Source organism: Mus pahari, chromosome 15, assembly GCF_900095145.1.
Source record: "Mus pahari chromosome 15, PAHARI_EIJ_v1.1, whole genome shotgun sequence".
Taxonomy (NCBI): domain Eukaryota; kingdom Metazoa; phylum Chordata; class Mammalia; order Rodentia; family Muridae; genus Mus; species Mus pahari.
This window is the reverse complement of record NC_034604.1, coordinates 26,518,499-26,545,487: the sequence shown is the minus strand read 5'-3', so window position 1 is coordinate 26,545,487 and position 26,989 is coordinate 26,518,499. Positions and strand designations below refer to the sequence as shown.

General features: G+C 36.6%; 1 protein-coding gene across 2 annotated transcripts in view; it reads left to right on the top strand.

Annotated features, from left to right (window-relative positions):
* The window catches only part of Rit2 (Ras like without CAAX 2), a 326,497-nt gene that overhangs the window by 53,810 nt on the left and 245,698 nt on the right, over nt 1-26,989 (top strand). For both annotated transcript variants that reach the window (XM_029547076.1, XM_021214896.2), the window contains exon 2: nt 10,815-10,871. In XM_029547076.1, the coding sequence (XP_029402936.1) occupies nt 10,815-10,871 (57 nt within the window). The remainder of the gene's footprint in view (nt 1-10,814; nt 10,872-26,989) is intronic.

Genomic DNA, 26,989 nt, shown 5'->3' with positions numbered 1-26,989 from the left:
CTTCAGCTAATTCTATAAACATAGTTTACTTCTCACAATACATTGACTTTAGACGGGATCTTAGCATGTTTCAGGTGAATGACTTTTTCATTGAAGGTACTCAGGAGATGACTTCTGAGCACCCCAGTATAATTTAGCTTTCAGTCATGCCACCTTTGGAAAACAACATATGCTTTTGAGGTTATTTGAATACAATACATTGAAATTAACTGCTAACAGAAAAACAGAGGACACTATTTTCCCCTGATACTGATCTTGAGATAAGACAGGACTTTAGATTCATTCATTTGTTTTTCAAAAAGTAGGCATTCCCTCCCAGGTCCCTCCCTCGGGCCCCACTTGTGATTGCTTTCTTCTCTCTCCCAAGTGGGACTGAGGTGTTCTCACTTGGGAACCTCAGCTTGTTGACCTTTTTGAGTTCTGAAGACTGTATCTTGGGTATTCTGTAATTATTTTGGTTAATATCCACTTATTAGTTAGTATATACCACGCAAGTCCTTTTGGGTCTGAGTCATATCAATCACACAGGATAATATTTTCTAGTTCCATCCATTTGCTTGCAAAACTCAGGATGTCCTTGTTCTTAATAGCTGAGGAGTATTCCATTGTGTAACTGATCCACATTTACTGTATCCATTCTTCTGTCTACGTTTTTCCAGCTTTTGGCTATCACAAATAAGGTTGCTATGAACATAGGGGAACACATGTTCCCATGGCATGGTGGGGCATCTTTTGGGTATATTCCAGGGACAGGCCCAAAGTGGGATCCAGCTCAAGGGGAGGTCCCAAGACCTGACACTATTAGTGAGGCTATGGAGCACTCACAAAAAGGGACCTATCATGATTGCCCTCTGAAAGATCCAACAAGCAGCTAAAAGAGCCAGATGCAGATATTTGCACCCAACCAATGGACAGAAGCAGCTGAATTAGGGAAGTTGTTGAATTAGGGAAGGCTGAAAGAAGCTGAAAAAGGCGATATTGTAGGAGGACCAGCAGTCTCAATTAATCTGGACCCCCGAGATCTCTCAAACACTGGACCACCAAGCATACACCAGCTGATATGAGACCTTCAACACACATACAGTAGAGGACTTCCAGGTCTGTGTTCATTCAGAGATGATGCACCTAACCCTCAAGAGACTGGAGGCCACAGGGAATTTAGAGGTCAGGTGGGATGGGGGGTGGGGTGGGAAAATCCACCTGGAGACAGGAGGTGGGTAGTAGGTATGGGATGTGGAACAGTCAGAGGGTAGATGGGGCAGGGAATAAAATATGGAGTGTAAAAGAAAAAGTAGGCATTCTCTGTATGCTCATATACTTAGAAAACAACTTTGATACACAATTAAACATACATTTTCAGTTAAGAGAAAAGAATTGGAGTAAATTAGAAAAAAAAATGTAGCTTTGGAAACCTATGATATTCAACCTATTTTATTCCTTGGTAGATCCCCAACCTGGAGTAAACAGAGGTCCTAGACCTGCTGAGTTGTTTCTTCTTGAAATATATAGAATAAAATGCTCAATTTTCAGACTTTTAAACAGATACTGAAATATTTCATCCTAAACCAATTATTTTTGTTCAATTTAAAGACTTTTGTTTAATTTAAAGACTGTAACTCCAAGTTAATTTTAAGCAATGATGTTTTATATGATGTACCCCAATTTTTAACATATCTATAATTTTGTACCAACTTAACACAATCCAGAAATATTTGAAAAGAGAGAACTTCAATTGAGAAAATAACCCCACCAGATTGAACTGTGGACAAGCTTTTGATGTGTTTTCTTGATTGATTCATATGGAAAGCCTTCACTCATTGTGAGCAATGCCACCCTTGGTTAGTGATCCTGCATTCTAGCAGTAATCTGAACAAGCCAGTAAGCGGCATCTCTTCATAGCCTATACATCAACTTCTGTCTCCAGGTTCCTGCCCTATTTGTGCTCCTGCTCTGACTTTCCTCAGTGATTAAACCCTAGGATCTTAAGCTGGAATAGCTTCATGCCCCACAAGTTGCTTTTATTCACAGTGTTTTATCATAGCAGTGGAAACTTTAAGACGGAAGTTGGTGCCAGGTCATAAAATATTGTTCTGAAAAGTAAAGAACAGCAATTAAATTATCTTTCTTAGAAGTTATATAAATATAATCTCTAATGGTGGAAATAATATATTTTCAGTTGTGTTAGAAATTTTAACTACATTAAATTTTTCCCATAGAATTTTCTTTTTTACCATATGTAGTTATTCTCTCTTAGGGGTTTACTACTGTGAAGAGACACCATGACAAAGGTAACTCCTATAAAAGAAAACGTTTAATTCAGGCTGGCTTACAGTTTCAGAGGTTCATTCCATTATCATCATGGTGAGAAGCATGGCAGCGTCCAAACACACACGGGTTGGAAGAACCAAGAGTTCTACATCCTGACCCAAAGACAGCGGGAGGAGACACTTCTACAGGCAACCAAGATGAGGATCTCTCCACATTGCATGGGCCTTGAGCACTCGGTTCCCTCAAACCCACCTACACAGTGACACACTTCCTCCAACAAGGCCACATCTCCTAACACTGCCAATTCCTATGGGCCAAGCATATTCAAACCACCACATATTCTACTAATTACTAATGAAAACAATTCTTTCCATTGCATTGTCAACATTCAGTCATTAATATGGATGCAAAGTTTTATGTATTTATCAGCATTCCTCTGTCCAACTCTCTACATTTTTAGCTTATGTCACTCATTAATATATCCCAAATACTTATTTATTTATTTATTATTTTCTTTATTTACATTTCAAATCCTATCCCAAAAGTTCCCTATACCCCACCCCGCCCCTGCTCCCCTACCCACTCACTCCCACTTCTTGGCCCTGGCCTTCCCCTGTGCTGGGTCATATAAAGTTTACAAGACCAAGGGGCCTCTCTTCCCAATGATGGCCGATTAGGCCATCTTCTGCTACATATGCAGCTAGAGACTCGAGCTCAGGGGGTACTGGTTAGTTCATATTGTTGTTGCACCTACAGGGTTGTAGCCCCCTTCAGCTCCTTGGGTACTTTCTCTAGCTTCTCCATTGGGGGCCCTGTGCTCCATCCAATAGCTGACTATGAGCATCCACTTCTGTGTTTGCCAGGCACTGGCATAGCCTCACAAGAGGCTGCTATATCAGGGTCCCTTCAGCAGAATCTTGCTGGCATGTGCATTAGTATCTAGGTTTGGTGGCTGATGATGGGATGGATTCCCGGATGGGGTAGTCTCTGGATAGTCCATCCTTTCATCTTAGCACTAAATTTTGTCTCTGTACCTATATCCTTTCATGGGTATTTTGTTCCTTATTCTAAGGAATATCCCAAATACTTAAGCAGTGTCTACTATGTAATAAATATTTAAGGTTAAAATTAATGTCAACAAAGTGATACAAGGAGTGATGCAAGAAAGTGTGGGTTTTATTTAAATTTAGAGATGCTGGATCAGCCACCAAGAGACCTATCTGTGAGTAATGATATGAAAGTGTACAGCAGCGAGCCCCACAGATGTCTAACGAAAGAGTGGTCTAGGCATAGCATCAACTCAGGTATCTCAGTAGGGGAGTGTGACTGGGGGATGAAGAATTCCTGGAGACTGGTAGAATTAGAAAATAATTACGTGATGGAGACTGAATCAGAGTTAAGTCACACATAGAAAAGGAATAGACAATGATAATGATGATGGCAAGGTGGTATAGGTTTTGGCAAGGACAAGACAATGGAGTGGAGTATGAAACATAGCAGTATAAATAATCTAGGGCCTGCTTTAATTTGTTTTGCCCACCATAAAATAAAAATGGTAAGTTTAAGTAATTTTTCCAAGTCTTAACACACGCCCTGAATGGAAAAAGAGTGACTGACCCCTGGCGAAAATTCTCTTAGATTCGTATTTCCCATCTTAGTTTCCTATTTTCCCAAAGGGGTGGTGGGGACTGACTGTCCTCTGCTCTGCTGTTAGATGATATAGTTCTGCAGAATGCTTCAGTCTAGTGCTTTCCATAAGTAATCAAATTCCTCCTGATGGGTGGGTGTGCTTAGGAGAATTGGTAATAAATGATCTGCTTTTGTGCAGCTGTTTTGTGTTTTACTCTGTAGAAAATAATTCTTTTTGTGATTTTTCTTTTTTTTATAACTGACAGTTCTGCCTCTGGCCATAAACTGCTAACATTCCAAGGAGGAGGATAATATATGATATTCTCAGATTTCTCAGAAATGTAAATTTGATGGTTTAATACTGCAAAGTGCAAAAGAAGAAAAGTTGATTTAAAGTTAACTAGAAAATGAGGTAGTAACTTATGGAAACCTCTAAATAATAAAGTGAAAATTTTGAATTAAGAGATACAAAGAAATGAGAGGTCAAATAAAATAAGTATATGTTTACTTTTTAAATCTCTTATTACTATTATTGTATGGAAGTTTAATCTGTTTTGAGGGGTGTTTAGTCATTGTGTGTATTTACTGAAGACTTTATAAAATTTTAGGAATCACTGCGTTTATACAAAATATTTTAATTATGTAACCACCAATAAAGCAAAATTTTATATGAAATAGATAAGTATTTTGTTATGCTATATATCTTAGCTTTTAGTAAATTCTTATATCTACAGAGTGGAATGCTCTTATGCAGTTATTAAACAGTTCTTGTAATAATCTTAGAAATCAAAAGATAGCATCTAAGTAAAAACAAAATCTTCTTTCTTTCAGTTCTAATTTTTTTGTATTAAGTTTATAGTCCATTCAATTTTTCTCATCAAATTTCCTCTCCACATATAAACATTCTGTCTATAAATCAATCAAAATAAGTTGTCACACCACAAAGCAGGACTTATTTTCTATTATTATTGTTGCTTAGTTTTCTCAACGGCTGTTTAATTCACCTACAAGAACATTTCACTCAGCAATTTGCATACAACCCTTGTAAATAATTATTTTTTAAATCATCAGTATATAGTTTGAAATATCCTGCAGCTGCATTACAGACAAGGTGGGGCATATGACTAAATTACAATGATGGAAAGTCCATGGAGGAATATGTGGTGTCTGTAACATTTCCTCCATGATCTTCTAATGCAAGCATGTAGGAATTCTCTCTCTTTGCTCTGTTAACACCGTGTCATAGTTTCAGTGGTGCTTGAGGGTGTGGGAGACCCACTTGATGAAAGGAATCCATTCCTCTCTGTGTGCTTGACTTTGACATGAGAAGTAAGGAACTGTAGTGCAGACAAGGGCTTGCTGGAGCCATTTGCCTTTTCCACTAGCAAATGCCTTTAAGACAAATAGGAAGCTAGTGATCTCATACACTCTGTCTACACTCAGGCATACATTTCCATCCGCCTTCCTGCTTCTGCATGCATGCGTCTGAATGTACTAATTCTGAAGTTTCTAAATACATCTGGAATCAACACATTTGAAAGATGTATTCTGCTCATTTACTATAATCATCTTTAGTTCATAATAGATGCTCAATAAATGTGACGAGCGTAAACTGAAGTTTTGTAGCGCACAACATAATTTTCTTGTTTAAGTCAGTTAAAGACATTTTAATTGAATGATAATCTTTGTTCTTTGTTTCCTTAGACAAATAGTATTTAGTTGTCAAGCTGAAGATACTTAATGAGTAGACACCATTAATAAGAAAGATTAATATATTAAATCTAGGCCATATTTGACCTGTAGTATCAATGAGAAAAAGTATTTGGTTTTTTTTGTTTGTTTGTTTGCATTGAGTTTAAAGATCTAACTTCAAGAGCTTTGTTGGCTTCTTCACATACATCAAGACTTAGTAGCTAATGAGAAACTAAGATTAGATTATCTTTGCCTTCCCAAATCTGAATCTCTCTCCTTTTATCTTCAATAAACTTTCTTCCCCATCATACCTTGGAGCAATCATATCTCTCCTTTCTTATTTCAGTTTTTCATTCATGTGGTTCTGAAACCCCAGACTAACCACATTGTTTCTTTTTCAGCTTTTGAAAGAAAGAACTCCTGGGCTGGAGAAGTTTAGGGTGAGAGGTGGGAATTGTCAGTCACACCCTGTAGCAAGTAGAGACTGAGGGATGTAGGGAGAACTTGGTACCCAGGCCTGCTTTGTTATGTTAATGGAACCTCTGTTTGCCACTTGTCCTGGGTTTGAGAAAGAATTTAAATACCACATTTAAATACCACCTACTGATGCTTCCCAAGTTAAAAAATGCACTTGTGCACATAGTAACAGTATAATGGTTGGATTTGCTATCCAAGTTACATGTTCTTTTATTTTCAAAACAAACAATTGTCTTTATTATATCTCAGCTGAAATTTGTATATAAATCTAAAGTGCTAGCAGATTATTTTTATTGGATATTTTATTTATTTACATTTCAAATGTTATCCCCTTTCCAGATTTCCCCTCTGGAAACCCCCTATCCCATCCCCCTGACCCTGCTTCTATGAGGGTGCTCCCCCACCCACCCACTCCAACCTCCCCACTCTGGTATACCCCTACACTGGGGCATCAAGCCTTCACAGGACCAAGGGCCTCTCCTCCCATTGATGCCCAACAAGTTAGATGTTCTAATTCCACATTTTATGTGATCTACACGCAGAATTTTGATCAAGACTGTTGAAAGCTTTAGGAAGTCTAACCAATTCCTGAACCTTCCTATTAGTGTCCAGATTTGTTCTTGGCATTCTGACCCTGGGTATTAGCGATGGCCTCCCACTGGGTTCTACAGGGCGGACACTGATAGAGATTGTAAAACTGTAAAATGTAAACTGACAATGTCTTTACTGCAAGCGAACCTTTGAAAATAATAAACACGTGTATTAATCCAGTTGTGGTTGTGCAGGAAGTTTTAACTATTTCAAATGAGTAAATGCTATAAAGTGCTCTGATGGCCAAGGCAAGATCTGGGCCCCTGGAGAGAGCACTGCTTTAGTAGGTTCCTAAACTGCATGAAGAGTTGTCCTGGCCTCAGTCTTGAGTTGCTTCTTTTAGAGATATTCTGTGGTGTTTTAAGGAAAAGTAAAGACAGATATGGTGAGTTCTGGGTAAATTTTTATAAAATGTGTATGCCACCTTTAGTTTTCAGGTCCCAGTCTTTTCTTTGTTTTCTATGATTGAACATACTTGGTGAAGCTTCCAGTTTGACACATTGTGCATGCACGGAGTTAAAATAATTAAACACTGCTCTCCAAAGGAGCAATTCCACTTCACAAACAAATGGTAAGGCAAGCATATCAAAACCTAATTTCTAAAACACAAATTTGAATTGAGATTCCAGCTGTACTTCAGTTGTATTGTTCATAGATGTCCTAGATTCCGATCAAAAGGCTGATTCCAAGTTACTCTGGGATTTTCCCAAGTGCTTGTTCCTATGTCCTACAGCTTCCTGCAGTAAGAACACAGTGTATGTGGACAAGTTAACAGGAGGAATGGATGGAGGGACATTGTCTGGCTAGGTAGAAGAAATCTTTTAAAAGTAGCTGCCTGTGGAATCCATCAGGGCCAGGTATTAATTTCCAGTGTCTACTTATGAGCAGATCATCCCTAGGTAAATAGGGATTATTAGTTAGAAACTGTTCACTTCTACTGTATATTCATGTCATAGATGGAAATTCATTCCTAAATGCACTTTTGTTATTTTAGCAAAAGGGAGCCTTTCAGAACTATCCCTTTCATTGCAGAAGCCTGAAGTTTCTTTTAATTACTAACTTGAAATGAACCACATGTGTGTGTATGTTAAACATGAATATTTAAAGTTAACTTTTCATGATATTTTTGCTTATTATTTCCCTAAAAATGGCTATTAAATGTTCCATTAGATGCTCATTTTGAAAACACTAAAGAAACCTTTACACGCCAGTCTGCTAAAATTATGTTTCTGAAGTTTTGGAAACAACAAAAGCTGGCTTCGTTTTCCTTGGTTCTGTCCCAGTGGCTGACCAGAGCATTTGATAATTGAAGGGCTTTCTCAATTATCCAATAAACAGCAGGCTTCCATTAAAGCAAGCATCCAGGCATCTAAATATATGTTCTCTGTGATCTTATAAACAGCTATAGTAGTTGACTCTGACAGATTATTTTTGATATTAATTTGGTGATTTATAAGTTTGATACTTAAACATACTAATTAGTTTTAAAAGTAATGATGTGTTTTTCACTGAGATGTGCTCAAATGATTTTTAGCTTCCAAACTCTTCCCAAATATATAGTAACTAATTAACATAATTATGTAGTTATTTTCTGATAGTCCAGAAAGCTTCTAAGAATAGCATATAGTATATTCTAGATAAAAATGTTAAGTTTATGTATCAAATAGTGTGATAATTGAAAAGATAACACTATTAGTATTGTTAAAGAAACCAGAGTTAGAAAGTAGGCACAAAGCAAACATTCTGTTTTATTAAGGATCTATTACAATAGAAGAAAATGTGGGTGTGGAACTGAGCTAAGTGCCAAATACATCAAACACTGCAGAGAATTACAGTCAGTGATCATGATTGGGATGGAGGTGGCAGAACCCTGTGGAGGCAATGTTAAGGAGGATCAGGATGGACTCAATTTAAGCAGATTCAGTGGATTTCCTGAGTGAAGGCAAGGTGATCTCCAGAGACCTGGAATGAAGAAGACAGTTCTTGAGGCATAGGTTCCACTTAACACATTTTCACAACGTCGCAAGCCAGCACTATTAGCTGGGGATAAACAATTTGTTACCCGGTCATGTAAGGAACATTTCATATTCACATAATTGTCCGATATAAATTTAGAGAGGCAGAGTCTCTCTAAACAGAATCAACAGAACTCTTGCTAAATTGAGTTATCAAAAAGTACAACACAGAAGGACAAAAGTTGAGATTTAGATGAGAAAGGGTTACATTAAACCCAGCTTATTGTAGCTTGGAGCATAAGACTAGGTGCTTATGACAACGGTACTATTCTAGAGCATGTAGTAAAGGCTGGCTCAAAGGGAGTAGCTCAGTAGCTCAAGACACACATTTAGATTGAGAGATAGGGTGGCTATGAAAAATCCTACAGGGTGATACTACGTTCAGAGCCATGGACTTTACCCTGGTAGTCAGTCACGCATAAGCAGTATGTTTATGAATCTGGGCACATTGGAAATGTGTTTCAGAGAGATAGGATATTTACATTATTAGTCTGGGGGATATAAGAAGGAAAGGATCTAAAGACAATTTCAGCATTTTAAAAATTATTTTATTTATTTACATTTCAAATGTTGTCCCCCTTCCTGGTCCCCCCCTCCATGAACTTCCCACCCCATCTACCCTCCCCTTTGCCTCTAAGAGGGTACTCCCCCACCCACCCACCCATGTCACCCCTCTAGCATCCCTCTTCTTTAGGGCATCAAGCCTCCACAAGTCCAAGAGCATCCCTCCCACTGAGGCCAGACAAGGCATTTCTCTGCTACATATGTATCGGGGCCACAGACCTGCCCATATGTGATCTTTGGTTGGTGGATTAGTGCCTGGGAGCGTCGAGTGGTCTGCTTAGTTGATATTGTTCTTCCTATGGAGTTGCAATCTCCTTCAGCTCCTCCAGTCTTTCCCCTAACTCTACCCCGAGTTCCTTGCTCAGTCTTATGGTTGACTGTAAGTATCTGCATGTGTCTCAGTCAGGTGCTGGCAGAGCCTCTCAGAGGACAGCCATGCCAGGCTCCTGTCTGCAAGCACAACATGGCATCACCAATAGTCCTGGGGTTTAGTGTCTGCACATGGGATGGATCCCAAGTTGGGCTGGTTACTAAATGACCTTTCCTTCAGTCTCTGCTCCATTTTCCTTTAGACAGGAACAATTCTGGGTCAAAAATTTTGAAATGGGTGGGTGGCCCCATCCTTCAACTAGTGCTATGGCTATCTATTGGAGGTGGTCTCTTCTGGTTCCATCTCCCCGCTGTTGGGCATCTTGGCTAAGGTGATCCCTATTCTGCTCTGGGAGCCTCCCGTACCCCGGTGACTAGAACTTTCTAGTTGTCCCCCCCCCACCGCTGCACATTTCTATTCATTTTTCTATGCCTCTAGGCTTCTCTCCTGTCTCCCCCCATACCTCATCCTGCCCCCCTTTTCCCTCCCTCCTCTCCCACCCAGATCTCTCCCTCCTTCTGCCTCCCATGATTATTTTGTTTCCCCTTCTAAGTGGGTTTGAAACCTCCACACTTGTGTCTTTCTTCTTGTTAAGCATCATATGGTCTGTGGATTGTATCGTGGATATTCTGAATTGTTTTTGGCCAAAATAACCTAAATAGACTTGTCATAATACAAATATTGAGACAATTTATCACTTTAGCACAGAGGTGTGTATTCCTTTACTTCTTCTGAGACGGAGTGAGGGTATTTTATTTCAGTTTTAGATGTACTGCATCTTTCAAGTTGAGATGACAGATTACCTATGTTATTATGAGTTGTTCCATTTGAAGTCAGACTTCTGACCTCTCAGCTGGTGACAGAGACATAGATTCAGCTGGTATCATAAAACTCAGGACCAAAAAGATTCTATGCACTTTGACAGCCACTAACTAGCCAGAGCTAACTGAGGCTATTTCTAGGTTATATTTTTATTTATATTGAAATGCACTTAAGCTTTGAACATATTTACTGCAAATATATAGCACAGAGCTTCTGTTTTTCATAACTACTTGCTACTACGATCATTATCATGTATTAGCTAATTCTGTGTGCTTAATGTAGTCACTCAAACAAGAGAGTTACTCATTAGAAAGGATTAAAATGCAGAGCTATGTTTATGAATAATTTAAAAATAAGAGCTGACTGTGGTTTTTTTTGTTCTTCAGCAGTCACAATGCAGTTTATAAGCCACCAGTTCCCGGACTATCATGACCCCACGATCGGTAAGTAGAAGCTGCTTTTCTCCTTTAGCTCCAATAGATATGCTAAAATAAGTGGGTTTTAAGCACTGTTGATAATATTAGAGAACAAATGTATAATTTATTTTTGTCTCCCAGCATATAAATACACATGAATATATGTGTCTAAATTTCTGAGTCATGAGAGTATTTGTCCTTCCTTCTCATAATGCACTTTCATATTCCATACTTTGTTCAAGTTATTCTGGTAAATGATGGTTGAAATCCATTATGCTGATTTCTGGATTCACTAATGGATATTTTCCATTAGAAAAAAAATGAATTACAAACCTTTGCTCTGGGTAATATAACTGATGTGATTACTATACACTGATCACATTTTCGGTCTCTAGTATCCCATTGTAGAGTTAGTTACTTTTCTCAATGATGCATTTGGGGAAAGCGTTTAAGTATAGGCATAGTTTCACTTAACATCCTCATTTGTAGATGAGGAAACTATGACACCACAAGACAAACTGTGATTTGTGCCTCAAATTCAGCGTACTTAATTTCTCCAGGGCCATCCCCTCCCAACACTAACAGCAGAGATATGCTGCCAAGAGGAACAAGCTACCATTGTTTGAATTGAAAAAAGGTGCCTTTAAAATTGCTTTACTCTTTCATAAAACCGCTTTAGGGAGAGTTGGAAACTCTCAAACAGAGTTCATCTTTGGCTAGAAATGCATTAAGCTTAAGATCACACAGAGCGTTACTTCCCAGAAAGTGAGGTGTAGACCTATAGGGCGCCTGATGACTGGCTGGGGAGGTGGACCACTTCATAGATTCCAGACAGTGAACACAGGTCTTTTGCAAGGTCACTGAGTGCTCTTAGCTGCAGAGCAATCTTTCCAGGCCCCAATATATTACATTTTAAAGCCTAGTAGTTTCTTAAGACCTCCTCATTAAGTTAACTGAATTAATAAGATTTAAGTATAGTAAATTGACATACTGTTAGCTAGAATGGATTCCCAAAGGAACTGAATTTTGTTTCTGAAAGTAATCACATTGTATAACTTTAGAAGTGATCAGCTTCAGTGATTGATTATTCTCTCAGCCAATTTTTGAAATGTCTTAATTTTGGAATGCTGTCAGCTGAGGTATAGACGAGGGAAACTCTTAGTAAAAGTTCTAAATCTTGCATACTTCTGGAAAACTCAGTAATATTACATAATATATAACATGTAGCACATACTATATACTATATACTATATCCTACATGTTATAAACTAAGTATCACAAATGCAATTTGTTCTTTTTTCATTATTTTTCATTTCTGTGCTTTGAATATACTAGTGTCACACAAACTGGCCTCTCTTACAAATCCTTCATGTATAATATAATTGCTGGAATAAAGGTACTAGATGTAAATAAACTATCAGTGTCTCCTTAACAAGGAATAAATGTTACATGTATGGTGATGACTCTTACAGATAGTGTGAGGACGTCTATTTCTTGAGATTAGGCTATCTGGACATTCAGTACTAACAGCTGATGTGATACTTTTATCCAGAAATAAGCAAGAGTGTGTTGAAAGAAGGTTGAAAATGCAAACAGTAGCATATTGCTTTCAATTTGACTCTCCCATCATCTTGTTTCTTGGCTTCGGTAATGGGATATTGGTTAACAATTTTCCATTGTTATCCTGATGGTAGAGGGTAAAAGGCTCAGACAATTTACCTCATGTCTGTTCCGCTGCTTAGCTTGTCTCTGCTTGATGACTTAATGACATCTCTAGGGGAAATTCATGTTAGCATGGCTTGAATATCCTACAAATTAGAGAAGATCAACACCCATCATGGATATTTATCTCATAACTGAAATAGGGAAGGGATATTTTCAGTACTTGTCCAGATGTATTTGCTATCTTATTAACTAAGATTTCTGGATATATTATTTTCTGAAACAAAAGAATTAATCCTTTGTTCTTTCTTGCCCTCACCTTCTACTTTGTATATTTCTGTGAGATAAACATCAAGTCGAAAATTTTAGACTCTTAATAAAACAAAAGTTAAGAATATTGGTATTGTCAATGCTGGTTTTAAAGGGAGAATTCTGCTCCATATCTCCTGGTGTTATATTTAATGTCAGTAAACAGTGATTTTTTTCCACTTCTCAAATCTATAGACGATAGCTATGGTATGAATATTTAAAGTTGGCTCTATCTTTCCAATGGAAAAAGATTCATGCAAAAATCATATTAGCAACAATACAGCAGAATATGCCTAGATGTAAGTTGAAATGGAACATCTCTAAGCATTTGACATCATGCTAAATATAGCTTGATTTTTGCATGAAAAATTATTATAGAGATATTAAGAAGTAACATCCATATTAATATACTATTGTTTGAACCTTCATATCAACAAGTAAACCTGCAATATAATACAAATCTTTAGATGTCACCATTGCATGCATATTATTGAGCAAAACCTGCATTTCTACTCTACAATATTATCTTTTTAGATAGATCTTATAGATAAAAATCTAAATACCACAGGTCAAATATTCAGGTATTTTCAATTCAGGAAGAGGAGTTGGAGGAAATTGTGGAAACATTCATCCCTTTGAACTTTGTTAGTGCTATAGGAAAGAAGCAAGATGAACCACTGGAAGGACTTGGGAAGGGCGGGGTACAGTAACTGCTCCTCCAAGCGCTGCTTGCTAGCAGCAAGTTTCATGTGGCATGAATCTCCTGGCATTCACTCTAGGACTCAGAAGCCCTTCTTCAAGAAGGCTTTTCAAGGAAGTCTGGAGTTATTAGAGGTCTATGAGAAAATAATCTAGTATTGTTTGTTAGGAAATATTCTTTTAGATTCGTTACAACTTGATGTTTAAGGAGTTATTACACATAGTTAGAATAGAATATAAACATAAAATTGTGGCTATCTTTTTTTCTTTCCTGAAATAAAAGATGAATTCTCTTAAAGTAAAAAAAAAATACATATCAAGCTTTTATTTGTAGACTAGGCATTTTAGTTCATATCACTGTCTATTTGCACTTTTATATAGTTTGAATTGATTTTGTTCATGATTACTGTTAAGTTAAAAACAGAAAACTTCAGGATCTCTAGCTTTTGACTTGACTAACAATGCTGCAAACAAAAAGTCTCATCTACCTTTCCCTTGATATGGTATTAGGTGACAGATGGACCCTAAAGAATTTGTGTTTCTTGTACCTACAACATGTTTTAATTTTGAGCGAATTGTGTATTAATCAGTGATTTTCTCACACCTTCCACCATCACATGCAGGTGTAATATTAAACATGCTTCATGTGGAGCTCAAACAGTTGATGCCATTCAGAGCTTCTGAAAAGGCAGGGAAAATGAAGAACGTATGAGAATGCAGGATGAGCTAATTAACTAGAAACCAAGGTGTACTGAGGAAGGACAGCTTAGTCTACCACACGACATCAGGGTAGAAGTATATTTTATTAAAAGACAAAATCTGAACATTTAGAGAATGAATTGGATTTCATTTACCTTTCAGGAATCAGCAAAGCCTCCTGGCTGAGAACTGAACAGGAGCTCCTACTGACCAATGTCACTGCAATGGCTTTGGTACTGATTGTACAGAAAAATAAAATAAAAAATAGAATTATGTAACATCAAGTTATTTTCTTGCTACTTTTGTAATGTTAAAGAAGAGTTGATTTCCTTATATTAACATATTGATTGAGGTAGACATCTTTTCATGGCTAGCTACAGGCATGAAGAAAATTTCCTTGAAATATTAAGACAACTGTGCAAATATCATTACTATTTTGTGACTATTTTCATCCTCTTGATTTTATTCTTTATTCAATATCAATCTTTTCATGAAGTATTTTCCAGGTATTGTACAAGCTTCAGGAGTCAGCTCTGTAGAGAAATAAACAAGGGTTTTTTAAAATTACATTTCCTTACTTTATTTTATTTGTCTCTAAGAGCTGATTGTGCCTTTTTATCTGGAATCCAGTTGTCCATTTCTTTCTCATTGCATTACAATGGCTTGTGCTCATTATCTTAATGCAGGACACAATTTAGTTAAGTTGGCCTTAAGGACCTATTCAATTCCTTTTTTCCTGTGGAAGGAAAACAACTTGAATAAACCAGAATCACTCATGACTTAGTTATTCCACCTGCTGCAGTATTGATTTGGTTTTCCCAGAACGGAAATTCATGAAAACAACTTTCTAACATATTTATATATTTCTTTTTAATAAATACACATTCTCATAATTGAATAGGTTAAAAATGCTCTCCTTCCTTTAGTGTTTTAGACCTTAAATTCATTTATACACCAGGAATACCACATAATGGTCTCACTCAAAAGACTCACATTTGTCTGAGCAATAAGCAATGGCTATAACAAGCTCTATAGAAACATAATAAAATATAGCATATAGAATATTATTCCTAAATGAATTAGAATGATTCTTTAAATAAGGAGCTTAATTAAGTGGCAAAGTACTTTGAGGATAGAAACAGGAGATTTGCAGAGCACAGTGAATATTAGTGTGCAAAGTTGAGCCATGAAAAACAATGGATTTAGAGAAATCATATAGTTTGCATCACACTAAAATATCCTCCTTAGTATCTAAAATGCTCACTCATAGATTCCCTTCTTTGTGTCACTAGAAAATCCCTGTTAAAATATAAATGCTTGGGCGGGGGGAGGTAGTGCCCCAAGCAACGTAGAACCACTTACATATTAGCACAGATTAATGTATCTACTTATTCTAAAGAGTAAAACAGAACTGTGCTCTAGAAAGCACTACTGAAGAGATGATTATGAGGGCTGGAGAGAGGAGAAGGCTACTGTTATGAAGAATGAGTGCTATGAAGTAATTCTTAAAGGAGACTAAGATGTAATAAGGCAACTTAAAAGATAATGTTAAGCAATGTCTCCTCCATGTCTGAGTGGAAATAGGGGGAAAGATAATTCACATGGAACCCAAGAGGTTGGAGATGTAATTCTATCTTCATGGAACTGCTTACTTGTCTGCCAAGCTCCAGTATATCTGGCTTTCACTCAGTAAACTATACCCTGTAACCTTTCTCCTGCCCCCCTTCCTTAATACGTGTTCCTGTAACTCTGAATAACTTCTTTACTTTTTACCAAGTGAGATTTGGGCCCACATTTAGATCAAAGCATGGATACAGATTGTTGGAGAAGATGACTTTGACTCTGTCAGTGCTTACCCAATGCCCACTCCCTCTCCATCTCTGTATAAACTATCATTAACAGTAGACATGGTAGGCTCCTCTTGGATTTCATGTACCTTTGTAACTTGGCATCCCGGATGTCAGGCTCCATTTTTCCCCCTACAACTTCTTTATTTGTGTCTTTGACTTAGCCTTATCTTTTCACCTCATATTTCTGTCTGAATTTCTGTGCTTCTTTATCTACCCCCAACTGAGCTTTCCTGTTTAGAGTTCTAGAAGGTTATGTTAACCACAAGCATCCACTAATCTTTCTTTACACTTGTAGTAAAAATTGACATATTGGCCACGTCCTTGAAGCCCATGATGACAAAATAGCAAGTCTATGATTTGATAAGGGCTTGGCTACTGCTCAATGGCAAGCAAGCTGCCTAATATTTTTAAGACCTTGATTTCAAATAAATAAGGAAAAGGGCTTCAAGGACAGCGTGCCTTGCCCATAAGATTTAATGCTCTGTTACTGAACTGTATTCTTTGATTTTATCCTCACTGGCCTCATGACTCCTGGAGTGTGCCAGGTGCTTGCTCATCTTGGCACACTTGCATGGACCACCTTTTCTGGGAAAACACTCCAGTATTTAGAGCTGACCTCATTATTCCTTCAAATATTTGATTCAAGGTTTAAATGCTTAATTTCAATTATGCTTAGAGTAACCATCATAACTCTTGATAACATTCATCTGCTTCTCAGAGATGTGTGTATATATGCATATATACATGTATATATTCATATATAAATTTTTCATATGTTCTACAAGTGAGAGAGCGTGAGCATATGTAGTATTGTGCCTGACTTATTGCAATATTTTCTGATAATATTTAATATTTGTTTCTTATAATATGTGTCTTACTTAGTATTTGACTGAATGCAACACAATGACTGAATTTATAACTAAATATGCATAAGTCCAGATCAGTTTTAGTTCACAGAAGGTGGGCCAAGATTTTGGGTGAGTGATTGGCAAAAGTATTTATTGTTCATCAACTTCAATCATGTTGGTACGTATCTTCGATCTTTCTCATCTGTAAGGAGGCAATGCTGTTACTTCTCTTGATGGTTCTGAGAGATAATAAAGGAGCACTTGACACTCTACTCAAGATGAAATGGACATTTGACGTCCTCAGTAGAATTCAGTTGAACTGGAAAATATCAGGGAAGACGACAGCTGTCGTGCTCTTTTGGGAAGTCCAAAAATCCATCCCTTATTGATGAAAAGGAACCAGAATGCCACTTTTTAAATTTTTATTTCTACCATTTCATCTTGAATTATTTAAAGTACTTATGATTACCATATGTTTTCCCAAGAGCCAAACTATGAATGAGAAGAAATTATAACTAAAATTTCTGCTTCTACTTGCTGTGTGAGTCTTGAAACCTAGATGTGAAGAGACTATCAACTGTATGAGAGTGATCTCATATGGAATATGAAAGATGCCTGGGAGATATTGAGTCAGTTGAAGGAAATTAACAGAACTGAAAGCTTAATAATGCCAGGCTGCAGATATGTGATATATCCCTCTAGATTGCATACATCTTTAGAAGAGTTCTCTACAATCTCCTTTATGTCCTCAAATGCCAGGATTCAGATCAGTCTGAGAAATAAAAGGACTCTTTCAGATTATTCTGTAGTAATATAGTCATTGAAATTCCTAGTAGTCTTCTTTGATGATAACTATGTTCTCTAATTAAAATGACTGTGGTCCATGGACACACCTGAAAGGACATTCACCACTCTGTTATTGCCCAACCAGAGAGAAGCTTTTGAAGGAGCCTGTGGGCCTACACCAGAAAGACTTCACAGCATTTCATTTGTGTAATCAATGATTATAATTAGGGAACATTTGTTCTAAAGTCTAGTGACTTGTAATAATATTTTGTCTGTTATTTCAGTAATTCCTTTTAAAGGGCATGGTTAATATTCTATTGACTCTTAATAAGCCAACTACATGAAGTTAGAATGAGAACAAAGTGTCTTTATGACCTACAAATTAGCTGAATGCTAGTGAAGTAAAGGGACGTGGACACTAAGCCTGTCTGAGTAGCTCTAGCCAGATGTACACTTACCGCCTTGTACTTGCCCTCACACTGTCAACTGGAAAGAGTAAAATATTGTATTTAGGAATATATTTAGAATTGTATGTGTCTATTGATATGCTCAAGCATTAGTAGATCAGAAATTCAGGTTACTTGCCCAGGTTTTATGCTTTGGAATTAGTAGATTTGCTTTTAAATCTCTTATTTGACCTCACATTCAGAGATTTTAACACTTACCTTTAAATGTACAGACTCTTTGAAGACATTCTCTGTTAAGAGGCATGAATGATCTGGATTAAAGTTGTTAATTTAATATTGTAATTTTAGGTATTATATTAGTCTGTTTCCAGTTAAATAAAGAGGAAATATTCTGATATTTCACAATAGAGCTGCCCATATCAATATACAATATGAAAAAGCCACAGAGGTAGACATCTAGAAGTATTTAGTCAGAATAATCCAGATTAAACATTTAATATGTCAACTGTTAATGTTCTGTGATTTGATATTTGTTGACGAAAGATAGTTCACAATATACATTCTCACACAAAGGGAAGTAGTTGTCTTTAACATGGAATGTTTTTGAGCTGCAAGCACTTAGATTTTGTGAGCTGAGATTTTTAAAAAAGAGGAATAAAACAAAAAATCAAAATATTTTTATAATTTTATGTCTATCCTACACAAACAGACCATGTATGACAGACAAGGAATGAATTAAATGCCAAAATAGCAGTCTCCAAATGAGACATGTCATTTTCTGCTAGCCACTGATTCAACGTGAGACTTTGCTTTCATGTGTGTAAAATAAAGCTAAACACATTTTCCTTAGAAATAAAAGCAGAGCTTTCCAAAGCTAAAATTAGATATTTTGAAAACTGTTTAAAAACAAAAACACTGTCAAGAACAAACTCTATATAAAAAACTAATTTTATATATTAGAGAATGGTTTTGTTTAAATGGCTTGTTCTTATTACTCAAGAAGCATAATAATCAATCCTAGAATATTTTTCTAGAAGACAAACAAAATGACGTAGGTAATTTGTTGAGTTATGTGGTGACAGAGTCAAGTTCCATACAAGAAAAGTCACGCAGTTTCATTCTTTCTTGGCTTGCTTTTATCTATCTATCTATCTATCTATCTATCTATCTATCTATCTATCTATCTATCTATCTATCTATTTATTTATTTATGTTTTTTTTGAGACAGGGTTTCTCTGTATAGCACTGGCTGTCCTGGAACTCACTTTGTAGACCAGGCTGGCCTCGAACTCAGAAATCTGCCTGCCTCTGCCTCCCGAGTGCTGGGATTAAAGGCGTGCGCCACCACTCCCGATGCTGCTTTTATTTTTTAAACAATGTGTTCATGATTTAAGAACTGAATAATAACAGTAAAAAAAAAAAAACAGTAGTATTTCATACTAAGAATGCAGTCTTATGCCTGTACTATCAGCACTAGAGAAGCAGAGGCAGGACCAAAGACCAGGGCAGCCTAGGTCATACAAAGATGATGACCTAAAGAAACAAGCCCATTGATAATAATCACAACAAAGAAAAAAAAATCATTTCTTTTTAAAGGATCCTTACATGCTAATGAATTAAGACGCAAGCTTCTGTTACGTTATAGAAGTTGATGGTCTGACATTTGTCCAGATGTTGATCCTGGAGGAAGAAGGCAGAGGCTGAAATCACTGGCCAGTGGCTGTACTTTTCATTTAACCTTGTAGATTGTCATGTTTTGTACATGCTACTCGCTTGCATTTAAACTAATTCCCAGTGTGTTGTTTTCATTTAATTACTTCTTTATTTCTTCTCATTAGGGTACTTTTTATGCTGCTGTCTGTATTTTCCACTTCTATAATCACTGGTCATATTTTGTTGAGCTGAGAGGTAGTCAAGACCATGCCGCTATAGTGAGAAGCACTGCTTCCTGATGCCGTCAACAGCAATTTCCTGGGTCATTATTTTCAGGCCACTGTGATGCTCTTGAGGTTCATTGCACCTTTTCCGGGCAATGCCTCTAAGCATCATTGAACGGTTTATCACAGATGTGTTTTTTTCATCCTGACGTTCCCTCCAAACAACCTCAAGTACCATCATTCATTCTCTCTCTCTCTCTCTCTCTCTCTCTCTCTCTCTCTCTCTCTCTCTCTGGTAATGAAGATTCAACCCCTTTCATATTAAGTGTGTACTTATCCACTTAGCTATATCATCAATGCCTACCACCATAAACTTAATTGCCATAGATATAGATAAGACCAGGGCACCAGTTTATATATCTTATGTATTTTAAAATAGCTATCAGATTACTTCTTCTACTTCTATACTTACACATCCAACTACCTACTTGAAATTGGGTTTGAGAGTCTGAACCTTCTTATGTTTTATCTTTCAGGTTGATTTCAGAGCTGAAACCTACCAAGTTTTCATGTTCTATGCTTTACATGCACACATGTCACTTCTGTCCCTCTGTGTATTCCAGCTCCAAAGCTGGTCATTATCTTTGACTTCTATTTTCTCTATAGTCATTTCTTCTTCAACCTACTTTTGTGTGCTTTTTTTTTTTCCTAGAGAGAGAGAGAAAAAAAAAATAAAACCACAAATGTCTAAGACTCCAGGTAGGACACAGGAGAAAGGATTCCATTTGTGTCTAACTACCAAACCAGTAAGCTTATTGGAGTCTCTTACAGGGATATAGCTTCAGTTCTCCTTAGAGGGTCATGAGTGTTCTAGGGATTCCTGCATCACAAATGTTTGCCCTCCTATGAGTATAAAGTCACAGAAGCTCTATCTGTGAATCTTCCTGCATAACTTTCAGATAGCCTGAAGACTGATTAGATTGCTACTGATTATAACCATGGTGAGGAGCCTTGAGGATCTTATCACTTTCAGGTGTTTCTGAACCTTGTAACCTTAATTAAGTTCCTGGGTCTTATATGTTTAATTTACTTCCAATGTCTTAGAAGCCTCTTTCCCCCCACTGGGAAGGATGCTTCACCTCAGAGGAAATATCTACATAACACCTGTTAATTCTGTTTCCTAAACATTCTTCAGATAATCTTCACTTCATGACTGCAACAGAACAGTAGTTCGTAGTAGAGGCACCTCTATAGAATGACACTCCTCAGACAATGTATATACCCACATCACAGCAGAATCTCCGTATCATCATCATAACTGAGTTATCTATACTTTAAAGTAATTACACTGTGGATAAGACAGTCCTAAGTTTGTTTGTTCTCTTTAGACTTATTTGACAAAACACTTGGACAATCTATATTGTTTTGCTTCTTCCTCTACACTCAGTAAATGCGTGAGAGATTTACCCGAATTGTCACATGTATCTGCAAGATTTATAATCATTGAGCTTTAATGACATAGTGCTCTACAATATAATAAGTATTTTATTGTTATCTGCATATGTGGTGTTCAGTTGAATTTCTTCCATTTAATCAAAAGATATTCCTTACTCATAGATGAATCAACCCCTATTGTTCTGAAAACTGCTAGGATATTTAGACTTTTCTCTGGAAAAAGGTACTTTGTGCTTTTCTGTGTATCAGGTTTGTTCATATTTCATTTTTCTTTTAGGTATTGCCAGCGACAATATTTCCTACCTTGGGGATTATTGTGTAAAAATACTGGTAAATTTTAATTATTTCTGAACACTTTGAGAAGAGTCCTCTAACTTTAAAGGAGAGTTTCCAGAGACCTTTTGAGAGTTCAGATATGGTAATGTTCATAAACTACACATGTGCATGTGTGTGCATACCTCACTTTACATTGCTTTAGGGTGCTCAGTGAGTTCTTCTTGGTAAGTAGGAGGAATAGAATTTTTTCTACTAATTGTACTTGGGTTTATCTTTATTAAGGTATTGTCTTAGTTAGGGTTTTACTGCTGTGAACAGACACCATGGCCAAGGCAAATCTTATAACAAACAGCATTGAATTGGGGCTGGCTTACAGGTTCAGAGGTTCAGTCCATTGTCATCAAGGTGAGAGCATGGCAGTATCCAGGCAGGCATGGTGCAGGAGGAGCTGAGAGTTCTATGTCTTCATCCAAAGGCTGCTAGTGGAAGATTGCCTTTCATGCAACTAGGGTGAGGATCTTATGCCCACACCCACAGTGACACACCTACTCCAACCAGGTCACACCTATTCAAACAAGGCCATACCTCCAAATGGTGCCACTCCCTGGTCCAAGAATATATAAACCATCACAGGTATTAATCTCACTGCACACTTGGTCCTTTTCTCTGCATGAAAACCCAGATTTTACTAAGTCCAAGTCCTTTCATCCAAAACAATGACTCTCTGTAAGATGATTCTTGAGTGTGAAGTCTATTTTAGGCTTTGCTTACACTCTAGCTCAGTCCTCTTCACTCAGCTCAGTGAGCGCGTGTGTTAGCATCAGTAGCTCGGCTTGCCCTCTCAGGGGAAGCTTATACAGATGTGGTTTCCTCTGGATCCTGAGCAATCCTCTGTTCCCTTTTCTTCTGTTGGAGGCACACAATTCCTATAATTGTGTATAAATATTAATTTTAATAAGTTTGCCTGAAGGTAAAGTTCAACATCCTCTCCCCTGGTAATCAGAAACCACAAGGGCAGTAGCACAATCCTGGCCCCACGTATTATAATATTAAATGTCATTAGGATGGTGAAGATGAATGAGAGTTTTATATTCATCATGAACATACAGGTTATACAGTTAACTGTATTTCATATTCAAATTACTTTAAAAGGAAGACACTTACTAAGGCTTTTCTTTTAAAATGATCATTTATACATGGTTATCATTGCAAAGACAGTGCAGCCATCAAAATGCGACTTGATACATATAGGTTACACATGTAGGAAATTTAACTTTTCAAAAAGTAAGATGGACAAAATCCCCTGGACATAAATCATATGTGCAATGAAAATGACTTTCAGTTAAGTGAATTAAGGATTTGGTGAGACACATTTTAAAATATTTGTGTTCTAGAATAAATTAGGTTAACATGTAGCATCTTCAAGAGGGGATTTATTTTCTTCCCCAAAGTGTCTGGTTTAAGCATATCACATTGGTGTCTTTGGGTACCAAAGTTACTTAAGTGACAAAATGTGTCTATTTGCCTCCTCAAAGTCAGGTGTTAAGTTAACACTCATTTAAATCTTAGATGTGATGCGTTTGATAAGCTTTCAAAAAGTCCTGCTAAAAATTAACTTGGTCTTCTTCATTATACAATTTAAGTGCTTGCTTTTTATTTATATTTGAGCTAATATATGGAGCTCAGTGGAGCCGATCTAAGAAACAAAGCCAACAGAATGAATGTAAATAAGACCTGAAAAGCCATTGATCACAGGAGTATAGATGTTGCCATTTGTATTTCTGTAACTTTAACTGAAATATGAAAATTATTATTTTTAAATCCTCAGATGTTTAACGTATAAATCTTTAAGAATAAATGATCTCAGCTATATTTTAAACAAGGCGGCTCTATCATAATCAGTTCAAGAGTGCCGCTTGGAAGACTTCACATATAGAAATTACATTTGCCATTTGAAAAATACTGTGGTTTTGATTTATAGGAGCTGAAAAAAAATGCTTGCAGTATCTGAAACTTATGAGGTGTTTTCTCAGTGTTCTCTAAGCCAATAAACTTAAAACAAATCATCCTGACCTTTGCACAGTGAAGCTCTGGCCAGTGTGATTTATACCCCTAGGTTCTAATACCTGCAAAGACAAATGGGGGGGGGGTACTGAAGAACATTGCATTTTGATATTAACCCCTTTCACAATAAGACAGGCTATAGACAGACTCTCTTCTTAATGGTCACCTAAGATTGTGGGCTTAGTTTAACAAAGCTACAGGAATAGTAATTACCCACTCAGTGATTTTAAGGGTATCAAAAAAAGTATTTCAACAATTTATGCCTTCTCATTTGAAATGTGTCCAGTCTTTTAATATTTTAATAGCAAAACATTAGTGATCTCTTCTAAAGCAAGAGAATAAGATAAATGTAAAATTAATACCACCTTTTAAATAGTGCAGGGAAGCAACATGTTTAGTACTTTTTTTTTTTTTTTTTTAATTTCAGAAGGCAAAATCAATCGTGTTAGGTGCAGCTTTCTGGAAAGCATCAAGATTTCATGAACCTAGAGTAACCTTGAAACAAATCTAGAAGAAAAAGACTGGTTAGGAGACTGGATATGTGTCAATAGAGATAATAGATTCAAACTCACTTGATGGACCGGAATGTTAGTTTTTTTCATTAACTCTAAGACCATTTTGTTTTCAGGTTTAAAAGTTCTTATTTTCATAATTTTAAACTCTCTATTATTCCTCTATCCTCAAGTCAACCTTGGTTTAACATAGTTGAGATACATACAATCAATTCTAGAGAAATATTTTCACACACATGCATGCACTCATGCATACACACATGCACACACACAAGACTTCTTGTACTTGTCTTGCAGATAGCAACTAGAGCGGTATCCCTGTCCTGACACTGCCCACATGACCTACCCCTTATCAGTCAGGTCTCAGCTTCATGTATTTTTTTATAGAGCAGGTACTTAACTACATCATCATTTCAAATTTCTCTGGGCCGGGCGTGGTGGCACACGCCTTTAATCCCAGCACTCCGGAGGCAGAGGCAGGCAGATTTCTGAGTTCGAGGCTGGCCTGATCTACAAAGTGAGTTCCAGGACAGCCAGGGCTATACAGAGAAACCCTGTCTTGAAAAAAAAAAGCAAATCAAATTTCTCTGGATACCAATTATTCAATATTTTCCTGGACATGTATTTATTGTTTCATTATCTTTCATAGGGCCAAGGACTTATCTGTTTCATTGTGTTTTCTAGGCACTCTGAATAATCATTGTTGATAGGGCAATCATTCTTCCATATTTGTCATTAAATTATACTGTTGAGTATAGGAGAACCTATTTCTTTGTTTACTTATCTATCTATCTATCTATCTATCTATCTATCTATCTATCTATCTATCATCGTGGTACTGAACACTGTGTTAGCCTTTTGCTAACTTAGGTTGTTCTTAAACTTGCAAACATCTTACTTCAGCCTCCAAAGCCACTGGAACTTAGGCATGGAAAACCTTTGGAGGTCAAATGCCTTATTTATTTCTTACATTTTTATTCTCATAAGACTCATCTATGGCCCCATGACAGAATAGAGAATATGTGAACATCAGCACTTTCTCAAATAAAAGATCTCAATTTTATCATGGAAATCATGAGTTTTCTACAAAATAATTTGATTTATATGCCCAATGACTTTCTTTTGTGAAATAAAAATACAGTCTGATTATATCATCAGAAATATATGTATTTTAAAAAGAAACTTTGTTTTATTTTGTCGTAATTAATTATTGGAGTGTGAGAAATATTTAACAATGAATTAAAATAACATGAAGGAGAAAAAAATAAAGCCCATTAAATTGAGATAGGTATGTCAGAAATATAGAGCTTAATTTTCATATTAAGACTGGATATTCAATGGGTTAAATTTTGCAAAGTTCAATTAAGCTGCAAGAAAAACACAATGTTAAATAATCCATAACCCCCTATTTCATTAAAAAGTCAATTTTACACTCATTTATCCTCATAAAAGATTGCTACTTAATTCAAGTTCTACCCTACAACCTCATTATTTTAAGCATTTCCTTACGAAATCTGTAGTGTTTCTTCAGGGATTTGAGACGAAGACTGCAAAGAGCAAGTATCACAGGCGATAAAGATGGAATATGGAATAGCTGAAACCTTGGTTTGTACAACGAAAGGAAATGCTTTCTGATTCACATTTTAACAATTAATTATACTCACTGATGGAAAACAATTTACACATTGCAGTGGATGTGATTGTTTTCCGGAACAAACGAACAAGTCTAATTTATACTGTGCACAGCACTTGGCAATAGCTGGCATTGTTAATTGAGTCTAGTGGCAGGAATAAGGCAAGTACAGTTGAGGTGATAGAACTGGACATTCTCCAAGGCACTCATTAATCATGTGACTAATCTGAACATGAATGCATTATGCAAATTACAGGTCAAAGAGGCTTCCTGGTTTGGAGAGATACCAGCATGTGAAATTGTGTGCATTCTAAACATTGAAGCAAGCGGGGGCCTGGGATGTGTCAATGCCATGCTTTAATTGGAATATGGTAGTGGGTGGAACATGTTTTAGAATTAAACATAAATTTCCATAATATTTATCGTGCTTAAAATGACATCCATTGGTGCAGAAAAGCACTTCTGAAATTGTCTTCAACAAGACCATGGGGCCACTTAGTCTGTTCTATGAAGTAGGGATGGACCATAAAAGTACTTGTTGCTTAGTTTCTCTAAATGCTACCACGGACCAATTTTGCCTAAAATTTCCCCTTTCCCACTTCAATCATATTGAAACAGGAAGCATTTTATCAGTATGAGGGAAGCCTGCTCCTTTCTAGACATGGTCAGACGGAATTAGTCTAATCACCAGTACTGTTTTGTTTTAAATGCCTCATTCAGTTTTGATTAAATCTACTTACTCAAATCTACAGCTGACATTTTTCTTTAATCTCTCTTCTTTAAAATAAGAATGCATTTTTTTAAAAAAATTAAATGTTTGTGACTGGCTTAGACGTATCCAAGCAATCTTTTCCATGTTGGCTTGGGAAATTGAAATGTTTTAGGTATATTTACATAAACATAAGATTATTTACTGGCATTTCTATTGATAAATTGGTTTCTATCTCACATTTTGGAATAAACACAAATTTTTTTAAAAATAGTACTTTGGAGAGCCTTTGGAATGGTAGCAGGTACCACTTCGCCTATCAATATTGTTTGGTTGATAATCAGACTCTTACTGGATGT